Raw genomic sequence first — 13250 nt, 5'->3', positions numbered from 1 at the left:
TTAAAGTCCGAATGCCACAAAAATTCAATTTTTTTAATATAAAATCTGAATTTCTAGTGGATAAAAAAATTCACATTTTTCGAGATTTATTATACCCCAAGGATGGAAAAATCTGCATCCAACAATCCGGCATCTCAAACCTGGCGAGGTTGTATATAAGTCAATGGGAGAAGTCCCTATCCTATTTGGAAGTTTCTGTGGTTTGCACTGGAATTAACCCAAAAATCTGACTATTTCAAGCTTTTTAGGCAAAAATTTGAAAAAATTCTGGCTTTTAAGGAAAAAGCCATAGAAAATCGTTTGGGAAAAACCTCTGAAAAAAATGTACAATTCACGTTTTTGCTTGTTTTTATCGAGTTTGTCCCCAATCTGATTAAATCAATCTTTTTTTAAAAATAAATATGGTCCAATCGTGGATTATAGTTTGGTCTGACTTTTTTTATTTAAATACTAAAATTTAAATTTGAATTTTGATAAATAACCCCCTAAATTTTGTAAATAACTAACACAATTTGTAAACATAATCCCATTTAAATATGAAAAAACACCAGCATTTTGTTTTTTTTCATGACTTTTTTGGAATACAGGATATAACCCAGGCAACATAAGGGCATTTACAGGGAGAGGAGTGAAGATTCCCCTTTACAAGAAGCCATCAGAGACATGGCCTAGCATGTAAGGGGGCATGAAGGTTGATCCTGAAAGCCCCAGGGTGCAAGTGCAAAGGTGCACCCCATTATGGCTCATTCTAAGCACCCAGGGGTGTACTGGATCACAAATCCAGCACTCTGTGAAAAAAACAGCACCAGGAGTCACACCCTGTCCTCATTACAAGTGAGTAGAATGGGCTTTTTGAAACAAATAAAAACGGTGGCAGCTTTTAGGTAGGCCCCTTACTGTGTCTTATATGCCACCTATACAGATATTCTTTAAAGGAGAACTAAACCCCCCAATAAGAAAAGCCCCTACCTACTACCCTAGATAGTCCCCCCTCCCTGCTCCTCCCCCGCATAGTTGATTACCCTTGAAAGTGCCCCTAACACAGTCCTCACGTATCGGTGCAGAGAAGGCACAGTGGAGCTCATGGTCATCATCTTCCAGAACTTCAGTATTCTTCCTTCACTTCGGCAATTTCCGACATTTTTGGAGCATGCGCAGTTCCTACGAAATGTAAGACTGCTCCAACTGCGAATGCGCCAATATGGCACTCACATAAGGAAGAATACCGTAGAGCCGGGAGATGGTGCCCATGAGCTTCTCTGCGCCTATTTTACGATCCGATACGCGAGGACTGTGTTAGGGGCACTTTCAGGGGTAATCAAATATGCGGTGGGGGGGAAGCAGGGAGCTGGAATATATAGGGAAGTAGGTAGAGGCTTTTCTTATTTTGGGGTTTAGTTCTCCTTTAAGACTCACCCTGCTGGCACTAGCATTCCATAGTAGGAGCTTCATCTACTAGATGACACCGTGAAGCCTCAGGAGTCTTGATTATCATCACTGATCAACTTTTGGAAGTACCATAATAACTCAAATAAATCATATTTCCTCTGAGATCCAATGCAGGGTCACAGGCCATTTCATCTGTCAGTTGCCGAAATTCTCTTTTAACTTACCGTGTGGCTTTTTCCAGGGCTTTGGAAAACCCAGTATAGTCATCTGAGGAATGTTCTAAAGAATAAAACCATACAGCTGCATCTTGTATTTGGGAATTTGCCTCGTCTCCTCCTAAGGAATTCTGAAGGGCTTGATAAAATGCAGTTTTGTCAACTCGCCCTTGGGTTTCTTCAAATCTCTGGAGGGAATATAAACACATTTCAGATGAAGTCAGCTGTATTACCAGGAATGGCATGTTCACATTTCTAGTAGGATAAACTAAACAAGGAAAGTTTGAATTATTGTTGGTTTATCCAGTTATGCACACAAACGCGCATATATAATGCACACAAATATGCCATCAGTAATCGGGTTTTCTATACGGTATACTATAAAGGATTCAGAGTTTCAAGACACACTCAGTAGGGGCACAGATGGCTCAGCTTAGTCTAGTCAGCGGCTGACACAGGATATGGTACTGTTTACACAAAGTTTACACAAAGTTAATGTGAACAAGGCACCCAATGAGCACGGCTTGATCAATATTTAAAAGGCATATTGATCTCAGTCTGGAAATTAAAGACCTGTAAGTCTGACATTTTTGGTGGATAATGTATTTCCATTCATTGGATTATAAGTAGGAATGAACATGGCTTTATGATGGATAGATCTTGTCAAAAATATATTACTGCTTTTTATAATGAAGTAAGTGGGCAGCTGGGCAGTGAGGTTGCAGTAGATGGCAGTTTCGTGACACATAACTACCATAATCCCTATGCATTTTTGAGGTCACAGAGCTCACCTGTCACATGAAATTTCCATGGATTATTTACAGTCATGGGTTGAGTATCAGATTTTTAAGGGATAATGCATACCCTACTGTAATTAATAAGTATATTAGAAGTCACTGAGGGGTTCTGTGACCATATAAAGGCACAAGGGAACGAGTTATACAGGGAACTATCACTCATGTATTATAAGGGATAATGTACCCACTACTGTAAATGATAAGGATATTAGAAGTCACTGAGGGGTTCTGTGACCATATAAAGGCACAAGGCTGCAGGCTGAGTTATACAGGGAACTCTGAGTATCACTCATGTATTATAAGGGATAATGTACCCACTACTGTAAATGATAAGGATATTAGAAGTCACTGAGGGGTTCTGTGACCATATAAAGGCACAAGGCTGCAGGCTGAGTTATACAGGGAACTCTGAGTATCACTCATGTATTATAAGGGATAATATACCCCCTACTGTAAATGATAAGGATATTAGAAGTCACTGAGGGCTTATGTGACCATATAAAGGCACATGGTAGCATTAGAAATGGGGTTTGTAGCAATGTAAGCTAGGCACCATCCCTAACCACTTGCTGAATGAATATTGTGCATTACTATGATAACATAATTTACAGAACTATACAACTTGTCTGTGTAGAATTGCATTCATCGGGGTAATGATATACAGTATCTAAAAGAAATAAGCCTAAAGGAACTGGACTTTCTTAGTATTCTTCAGTTTAACTATCCCTTTAAACTGAAGAAGCACTAGATACTGTACTATACAATTTGTGCATCTGTTGAACACAGAGAAGAATGCTGTGGCTTACGGCTGTAACATTGTGTGTTTCTTTGTTAAATTTTGTGCAATAGTCACATTTTATAACACATGGTTAGTTCTTCATTCCAAAGACAAGTTGAATAAGATCTACTGCATGTAATAAACACTTACTTTGATAGCTTTAGCACGACTGATCAAGCCATCTTGCTCAGAACTTCCAGTCAGAAGATCTATTTTTTGAACCTTCTTGTGCTGCAACATCCGAGATGGTGTCTCTTTGACATAGAGGTTATCCACAATGGGGCCCCATGTTTGAAATGGTCCCCTTTGAGCAAGCAGCTATGGATCATATAAAAAATAAATAAATGTTAGTTAACCAGATTTTAATGTGTTGGGCCCCAGGTATGTAGCAATGATATGTTTGACCAGGAAAATAACTGAGTAAGGCTAACCTTTGTCTGAGCAGCATTTAAGGCTCCTGCATCTGTCCCTTGAAGGCAGGTTAGAACATCATTATTGTTTGGAGAAGAACAACCAACTTCTGCAGCCAAGAATCTTACTTGTTCCTTTGCTCTCTTCTCGCTGATAACCATCATTGGAGAAAATGCAGACCCACCCTAGGCCAAGGACAACAGCAATAAAGCATGTCATTTTATTGCAGAACTTTAATTGCATGACTTTAACTGGTGCAATGTAACAATTGCATCGTGCTCACAGACATGCTTATTGTTGCATCACTCATTCACTGATCTTCCAGGAATATCTAAGATAGCAAATAAGTATTCACCCCGATGCTATTCAAGATTTCACCTATTTATACACTGTTTTAAGAACCCCTATGGGGCATCTTCACAAAGGACCAACAATTTGTGACGCATAAGACAAAGTGTCACCAACACATGTCTTGATTTGCATTCCATTTCCACCTATAAGAGGTTTCATACAATATCTAGAAGAGCATATGCCAGTAGCTTGCTATCCACCCATGTCTCTCGTACCCTATAGCCCAGCAAAGGTTCATTACCTTACAACAGAAGTGGAAGGGTCATCAGATATATTTGGGTGTTTATAGGTACCCAAATATGCAAATTTGTGAGCATTTGAGGTCTGCACCCAAAGACGCACATTTCTGAGCATCTGAGGACTACACTATACCAGAGTAAAGGCTCTTAATCCGTGAAGGGTCTTAAAACAGTGAATGGACACGTGGAATCTTGAACGGTCATCAGATAACGTAGTATGTTTGTAGGCACCGAAAGACGTATGTTGTAGGCATTTGAGGGCTGCACCTGCTCTCAAAGGTGAAGATGGGATGGTAATGTTGCAAGCCCACTTATCATCATTGACCTCCAAGTTGGAGGCCACAAAATGCTAAGCAGCTACCAAAGAAAATGCACTCATGCTAATGAAAATATGAAGACCATAAGTATTAGTTATAAAGACTGGGGTAAGAAGCATGACCCTTAGCGTCCATCCAAGCAGCATCTGTTCCCCAGTTTGGCAGCTCTCTGCACCTCACATGGGATAATAAAGCAGGCACTAAGGACATGGCCCTATTGCAGCCTGTGATTGCTGTTACTCCCTGGGTTTTGAAGATACACAAGTTAGGGGGACAGGTATGGGGGGGATAATGACATGCCTCATTGCATTCATCAGGACAGTTGCAGGTATCTGTGGTGTTAAACAACACATTGCAGTCAGTTTTGCACTTTGCACACTACCCTAGGGGTCATAAATGGCCCCCTCATGCCTGGAAAATGTGTAGATTAAAGAGGAAAGGGAGCGAAGCAAAAATTTATGTTTTACTTGCCTTCTCCTGTAACAGAATTTATGTTTGCTTGGATGATATGGCAGTTTCACATGTTTTTAACACATGGAAAATACAATGGCTTTTATTTATGAGATGCCCTGAGCATCAGCCTATCACAGTCTGTCTGTGTGGGATCAGCTGTTAGTCTTGTCTGTTACAGACATTGTGGTTCTGGCAGGGGAAGCAAGTCAAACTTGTTTAGTCACACAGTTTCTACTTAGGAAGATAGTGTGGGCCTTTATGGCTGGAGCAAGTCCCTGTCAATTGTATATTATCTATAAGTCACTGTCCAATTAACTGTGAGCTGATAAGGGATAAGACTGAGCTCCCGGAGTTAAATTGAACCAATGGTAAGAGCAAGAATAAAATAATAAAAATAAGACATTGAGATACCCATGAATTATATATATATGTGGAGTACAAAGGGTTTATTATTCCCTACCATAAGAAATCCACATTCAGGTTAACTGAGCCATCTCGAAGGTGGACAATTCTCTCTGGCCCAGGCGCCAAAAAGGGAGGTGTTACCAGGTTTAGGCCTCTTCTCAACTTCATTAAGGAGTAAAAAGAAGAGGACACTAAGGTAGGAGAGCACCTCAGTCACAGTTGGAGAGAAGGGGCCCCATGGATAAGGATCAGAGTGAGAGTAGAGTAGCACGCAAGAGCAGTTCTGTGCTCCGTTGAGTTGTAATATAGTACCCCAGTTAAACCCCCAATAAAGGAAGAACTTCAATGACAAGGCCCAGATTTCTTCAAGCTTTATCACTGGAGATGATGTGATTGCTACAATTAAAAGCAAAGTTACCCACGTGTACATCACATTTGGACGTAAAATATATTGTCATATTTTATCAGTGAGTGTCTCCAGATGCGAAAATTGTAATTTATGATAAATCCGTATAAAATTAGCTCTTCTGTTTTCTTCAGAATTTGCCACTTCCTCCAGCTGCAAACTCTGATAGGAGATTTGCTCAGGAAGTTTGGGTTTTCTTGAGTTCTCCATAGTGGACTGAAACAGCACACACACCACCGAGGGTTGACGTATTTGAGCAGCACGCACTGAGAGAGGAAAGACTCAAGAGGTAAAGTCTTTATCGGGAAACCAAGTGATGCACCATGTGCCTTCTGTAAGACTAAAGGTAAGGGGTAGACTAGGGAAGAAGGGAGGTCCTGTGGTTAAGTATATGGAATGACACAAATACATGTATTTCGGATTAAAGCTGGAAACTCCTACAGTTGGATCTGTCTAACTGAATACGAGCATAGCCATTGGTTTCTACGGCATCTTATGGGTCTATGTACTCATCACATGATTAGACGTATATATTATTGTATACAGGTAATTACACGGGCAGTTCTTCTCGCTCTTACAACCCTGAGCAACCAATAAGCAATTTGATCTCACTGCTGGGTTATTGGAAACATTCATCTCATTCACTGCTATAAATTACTGGGGCCATTTAAAATTCTCCCCATGTTATTATGAATCCCCATTTGTATTGGTTACATGTTCACGATGCACTTTCCACCCTGAGTTCTACCTGCGGAGCAGGGTGGGTTGCACCCATTATTTTGCACCTTGCCCTGTACTTAATAATTGCTCCCTTGCCATTTTCAGCCACTAGCCTCATTCCACATATGTGTTCAAGTTGTTTATGTTGATTAGAAAACCCTGTGCTATACTAATGAATATGCACCAAACTGGCGTGACCATCAGATGTCCTGTTGTGCCTCAAAGGTTAGTGGGTGAGATCAATGGGATTTTTGGGGAAGAAACTTGGCCTTTGTGATTGCATTCAGACCCGGCCTGGATTTCTGGCGAGGCCACCAAGGCCTGGGATGGCATGTATTGTAAACTGTATCCTACACTACATTGGGAACTCTGAGCTCCCCCGCGATATGGTGCTGCTCGCGGCCACAGGGAATGAGCGAGCAGCCAGCGGACAATAGGACCCTGAGGCCTCTGGGCGATTCAGACCTTTCTGTGCAACATTTCAGCAGACTGGCCAGCAAAATATTACAGTAGCCACCACAGAATGGTACCGATCTTCTAAATTGTGGAAGAAAAGGTTCATACTGTATGTGACCTCCAGTCTTCTGTAATATACTCATACCTCTGTACCCCAACCTATAACCTCTGTAGCAGTTTTTTGTATCCTTAAGGGGAACTCCACAAAAACATAACTTAAGCTTTTTGAAAAGTAAACATAATTTCAAGCAACTTTGCAATTTACATCATTTAAAAAAATATGCAGACTTTTCATGATTTTTAATGGTTTCTGACAGTTCCCTAGGCCTAGCCTCCTGTCTGACTACTTTGCTGAGCTGTCTGACTACTTTTACTTTATATCAACAGCCATCTGTCCTCAGCCTGCATCCTCCAAACCCCACTCACTATTCCCTGCACATGGGATTTCAATAAGGAGCAGAACATCCCAGTGCAATGCATTGTGGGTTATGTAGTTCCTGCATGCTGTCTGTAAGCTGTGAAGAAGTTGTTACAATTAGTAACATCAGTGTTTAGTCCCTCCTTCCCTGTCAGGTTTTTTAATGATACAGAAAGAGAAGAACTGTTAAACAGCTGGATTTTAGCATAGAAAATGGCATTTATTCATACTTTTTGAAGAAACAGGTAACTGTGATGGGTATATTAGTGGTTTCTGTGTTATGTGGCCTCTTGATCAATAACTAAATAAGTGGGTAGAAATGTTGTATATTATGTTTTGTGCTTCTGTACCAGCCCAAGGCAACCACAGCCCTTTAGCAGTAAAGATCTGTGTCTCCAAAGATGCCCCAGTAGCTCCCCATCTTCTTTTTTGCTGATTCACTGCACATGCTCTGTGCTGCTGTCACTTACTGAGCTTAGGGACCCACTCACAATATACAGTACACATAGAATAGAAATATAAGATATTAGAGATAAGAATATATAAGAATAGAGATATAAGGCTGATTAGTAATTAATACGAAAATTCACCGGCGATGTAGATAGCCTAGCGCAACTTTGCACTCTAACGCTGGCGAAGTTGCACTCTAGCGAAGGGGGCGAAAATATGCAAATTTGCTAAGATTGTTTTTTTTCTGAACGTTACCTCCTTCACCAGAGTTTACTTCGCCAGGTCAGAGCAGGCGAAGTTCAATAGACTAGATAGGAATTTGAGTGATCGGCTGAAAAAGAGTGACATTTTTTTTAGGGTGCCCACCTTCCCCCCTACATTTTATAATATATGGCACCTTAAACTATACTGTGTGGGTATGTGTAGGGCATTAGAACACCCCTATATACTTTTATTCCCTTTCCCTGGGCTTGTGTAGTGTTAGATATGCGCTGCAGCATACGCGTCCATTCATTTTTAAATTTGGCGCCGTATGCAAATTAGCCTTTGTTAACGTTACTTCGGACCGCTGATCGTAACTTCGGACCGCTGATCGTAACAACGCTAGCACAACTTCGCAAACAATTGGTAACTTTTGCAGAACTGATCTTCGTGAATTTGCGATGTCCTGACGAATCTACGCCTGGCGAAGTGCGGATTTTCGAAGGTAAGTAAATTTCCCCCATAGACTGTAAGACTATAAGCATGACGACAGATAAAAGATGGTGGAACCCAGTACAGGTAAGGGACCTTTAACCCAGAATGCCCGGGACCTGGGGTTTTCCGGATAAAGGGGTATTTCTGTAATTTGGATCTCCATGCTTTAATTCTACTAAAAAAAACATTATCAAGTACTGTTTTATTACAGAGAAAAAAAAAAAGCAAAACTTACATTTCAAAAGAAAAGGGTTTTACATTTCAAAAGAAAAGGGTTTTACATAAATAGTACAGAAAAAATATAAATTTGACGTCAGTGGTATTTATCATTGAGATAAGGAGGGTGTAACTGCATTCAGCAAAATAGGGAAGTCAGGCCCACATTATAGATATGCAGAAAAAATGGACCAGAATGCAGCGTGCAGTTATCTCAGGTGCTGAACTTGATAGGAATATTTAAAATATTAAAGAAATTGGTGCGCGAAGCCTATAATTATACCACTATTAATCAGAAAAAAAAGTGTCAAAAAATAATGAATCAGGGGAGAAAAATACTAACAGTTCACCCCAGCCCATGGGTGCAAAAATCCAAAACAGCAAGAAGTTGTGAGTTTTCTCCAAAAGTAAAGACCAAAGTTAAGATAAAAAATTCAAATAATTTATTAGGACATACAGATGACCGCCTAAGTTCCTACTGGCCACTTACGCATAGGCCTATGAGTAAAGGCCCCAGTAGGCACGAAACGCGTTAGGCAGACCACTTGTCAAGTCTGCATTGCCTTTTGATTTGAATGTATGATTAGCACTAAGTGGACCACCTCTTGGTTGCTCAAATAGGCAAAAATCCACCCAGTTAGTGAGCTGGCCAGTGTATGGTCAATTTCAGTCACTCAACATGGGCCTGTCTGTTGTATCTGAACCATAGGGGCCACAAGCCTTCACAAGTGGTGGAGAGGTGCCCCATGTCAAGTTCAGGGCAGACATATTGGTCCCAGTTTAATTAAGGTAAAAAGTATTAATATAGCAATTCAAATAATCTTATCGGCAGGATAAATTATATCTAAGTACGGGCATACAATTATACTTGGATGCAGCAGTATCTACAAGCTTTAGGGTTGGTGTGTAGACACATGGCCCATTAGGTTGATAGAACAAGGGCTAAGTACAGTAAGAAGCTGGTTCCAATAGAATTTCTCCCTGTTTCTAGTGGTCTTAGTGGTAAAAGAACATAAAAAATAAAATTATGATTAGGCACTGAGACAACATAGGTTGGAGTTCATTGGGAAGCCCCATTGGGACAGCCTATAGCAGTACTCCTTCTCATAGTTTGGAGATCATTGGGAAGCCCCAGTGCCATACTACCAATGAACCACAACTAACAGCATAATGTGACCTGTTCCTTGCAAAAAACACCAGATCTGGCCAAGCACAAAACAATGGGAATGATACCCCTCACTCAGTCATACAGGGGTAGGACCTGTTATCCAGAATGCTCAGGGCCTGGGGTTTTCTGGATAATGGGTATTTTTGTAATTTGGATCTTCATGTCTAAAGTCTACTAAAAAAACCTTTTAAAAAGTGATTAAACCTAGTTGGATTCTTCTACCACCAATAAGGATTAATTATTAGTGATGTGCGAATTTGTCCAATTTCGCCAAAAAATTCGAGAATTTCCGGCGAAATTACGAATAATTTGCGAAACACAATGATAAATAAAAATATCAACAGACCTGAAATTATAACCTGATACTGACAGCAGTTTGCCTAGTAATGCTAAGGTTATAGACTTCCTATTGTCAAACATCTTACCCACTCTTCCTATGCCGCTCCTCATTGGTTTCACTTAGAGGCTTTTTATGTTGTTTTACAAAGATATAACTGTTGTTTTTTAGGGCAGGATATGAATACTGAACTTCATCTTGCTCTTGTATAAACCACAATAACAGATCTGTGTCACTCAGGCCATGTACTCTGAGAGCAACTCAATTCAACTGGTACTGTACATGGGAAGACTTACTGCTATAGACTGTCCCATGTAAATAATTCCAAGTACCAGACATGGGGCACTGGGCCTGCCCAATGATCTCCAACCTCTGGGAAGACTTACTGCTATAGACTGTCCTATGTAAATAATTTTAAGTCCAGACATGGGGTACTGGGGCTTCCCAATGATCTCCAACCTCTGGGAAGACTTACTGCTATAGACTGTCCCATGTAAATAATTCAAAGTACCAGACATGGGGCACTGGGGCTTTCAAATGATCTCCAACCTCTGGGAAGACTTACTGCTATAGACTGTCCCATGTAAATAATTGTAAGTCCAGACATGGGGAACTGGGGCTTCCCAATGATCTCCAACCTCTGGGAAGACGTACTGCTATAGACTGTCCCATGTAAATAATTTTAAGTCCAGACATGGGGAACTGGGGCTTCCCAATGATCTCCAACCTCTGGGAAGATGTACTGCTATAGACTATCCCATGTAAATAATTTTAAGTCCAGACATGGGGAACTGGGGCTTCCCAATGATTTCCAAGCTCTGGGAAGACGTACTGCTATAGACTGTCCCATGTAAATAATTGTAAGTCCAGACATGGGGAACTGGGGCTTCCCAATGATCTCCAACCTCTGGGAAGACGTACTGCTATAGACTGTCCCATGTAAATAATTCAAAGTACCAGACATGGGGCATTGGGGCTTTCAAATGATCTCCAACCTCTGGGAAGACTTACTGCTATAGACTGTCCCATGTAAATTTTTTTAAGTCCAGACATGGGGAACTCGGGCTTCCCAATGATCTCCAACCTCTGGGAAGACGTACTGCTATAGACTGTCCCATGTAAATAATTTTAAGTCCAGACATGGGGAACTGGGGCTTCCCAATGATCTCCAACCTCTGGGAAGGCTTAAGGTGGCCATAGACACACAGATCGGATCGTACGAATCGAGGATTCGTACGATTTTCGGATCGTGTGTGGCGTGTGCCGACATCTTTCGCCCGGCGGAGATCGGTCGTTTGGTCGATCGGTCAGGTTTGATTTTGACCCGACCGATCCCGCCGGAGCTCATGGCACATCGTAATCTGATCGTTTAGCCATACGGCCGAACAATCAGATTACCCTCGATATAGCCATGCCTGTTAATGGCATATCGGGTCTTTGCATCTATGGCCACCTTTACTGCTATAGACTGTCCCGTGTAAATAATTCAAAGTACCAGATATGGGGCACTGGGGCTTTCAAATGATCTCCAACCTCTGGGAAGACTTACTGCTATAGACTGTCCCATGTAAATAATTCAAAGCACAGGTGTGTATCTGCTTTAGCAACATATGCATTGTTACGCAGTTGAACATAATCGTACTGTTTCCTAATCAGTTTCAGTAATGTTAGAGGAAGTAAATGTCATGTTTCATTTGCATAATTACACAAATGCCCGCAATGAACCCACAAGTACAGAATGTTCATGTGACTGACAACAACAAATGTGTGCAATAGGATCAGCTTCCATAGAGAGTAAGGGGCATCTGAGGCTTGAGCTTTTATACCATTGACCTTGTTTGTGTAAATCATTAGTCTGTCTATATAATTACACAATGAAGGGGGTTTCAGCTAGTTTGTGCTGGAATTCTACGCTAGTCATTTCAGTTTGCAATGTACATTATGCTACTTTACATCTTCCAGTGCAATTAACAGTTTATTGTGGCACTGAATAACCAAATGATTTATATTTTCCTTTTAAAAGACTTAGGGGGTTATGTAATAAAAGGCATTAAGTTTGCCCAGGGGCAGTAACCCATAGCAACCAATTGGAAAGTAGCATTTACTGATCACCTGTTTAAAAGCAAAAACCTTTTGGTTGCTATGCTAGAGTTCTCACTCCAACAGGATTTTTAAACCTGCTCAATCAACATATTGGTTGGGTGGGCCCCTCAGAGGGCTCCATACACGGGATGCTAAGCTGCCAGCAGCTTTTATCGGCCCATGTATTACCACCTTAAGCAAGTGACAACCAGGCAGTTTAATATGGTTATACATGTACCATGTGCTTATAATTCTGAATCCCTGTATTTTTTGGGCTTCTGAAATCCCATATAACTTGCCGTGATAAAGCCTTAGTAAAGGACAAGGAAAGTAAAAATGAAGAAGTAGCTAGAAATGTTGTACATGATGTTTTGTGCTTCTGTACCAGCCCAAGGCAACCACAGCCCTTTAGCAGTAAAGATCTGTGTCTCCAAAGATGCCCCAGTAGCTCCCCATCTTCTTTTCTGCTGATTCACTGCACATGCTCTGTGCTGCTGTCACTTACTGAGCTTAGGGACCCACTCACAATATACAGTACACATAGAATAGAAATGTCACAATATAAGGCTGATTAGTAATTAATACACATAATTACTACATGGCAGCACAGAAACCAGTGCAATTAGCATCAGAATTGAATAATCAGCAAACCTGTAGCATCAGCTTATATTACAGCCAGGGAAGCTCATTTTCTGTTGGATAATTAGTGACGAGCCCTAAGCTTAGCTTCTCAACAGCCAATCAGAGCCCACTGAGCATGTGAGTGTCACAGACACTTTCCAAGATGGTGACCCCCTGTGACAAGTTTGAAGTCCTGGATCATTGCTGCTATTGACAAGCTCAAACTTTAGCCTCGTGTAATAAGTTCACTATATAAAATATGGCATTTTAGCCATACATTTTTAGGGTTTAGTTCTCCTTTAAACTCCCAATACCATGAGGCACA

The 13250-nt window shown here is 40.9% G+C and overlaps 2 protein-coding genes across 2 annotated transcripts in view; one reads left to right on the top strand and one right to left on the bottom strand.

Annotated features, from left to right (window-relative positions):
• LOC108719422 (thyroglobulin) overlaps positions 1–13250 on the bottom strand; it is a 140749-nt gene that overhangs the window by 14084 nt on the left and 113415 nt on the right. The window contains exons 41-43 of the mRNA XM_018268273.2: positions 3611–3775; positions 3330–3497; positions 1614–1792 (exon numbers count right to left, since the gene is read on the bottom strand). Coding sequence (XP_018123762.1) covers positions 1614–1792; positions 3330–3497; positions 3611–3775 — 512 coding nt within the window. The remainder of the gene's footprint in view (positions 1–1613; positions 1793–3329; positions 3498–3610; positions 3776–13250) is intronic.
• The window catches only part of sla.L (Src like adaptor L homeolog), a 35483-nt gene continuing 28321 nt past the window's right edge, over positions 6089–13250 (top strand). The window contains exon 1 of the mRNA XM_041566654.1: positions 6089–6107. The gene's annotated coding sequence lies outside the window, so the exon portion shown is untranslated. The remainder of the gene's footprint in view (positions 6108–13250) is intronic.

The sequence above is a fragment of the Xenopus laevis genome, chromosome 6L (genome assembly GCF_017654675.1).
Source record: "Xenopus laevis strain J_2021 chromosome 6L, Xenopus_laevis_v10.1, whole genome shotgun sequence".
NCBI classification, from domain to species: domain Eukaryota; kingdom Metazoa; phylum Chordata; class Amphibia; order Anura; family Pipidae; genus Xenopus; species Xenopus laevis.
Note: the sequence above shows the minus strand (reverse complement) of the source record. Positions and strands in the feature narration are given on the sequence as shown.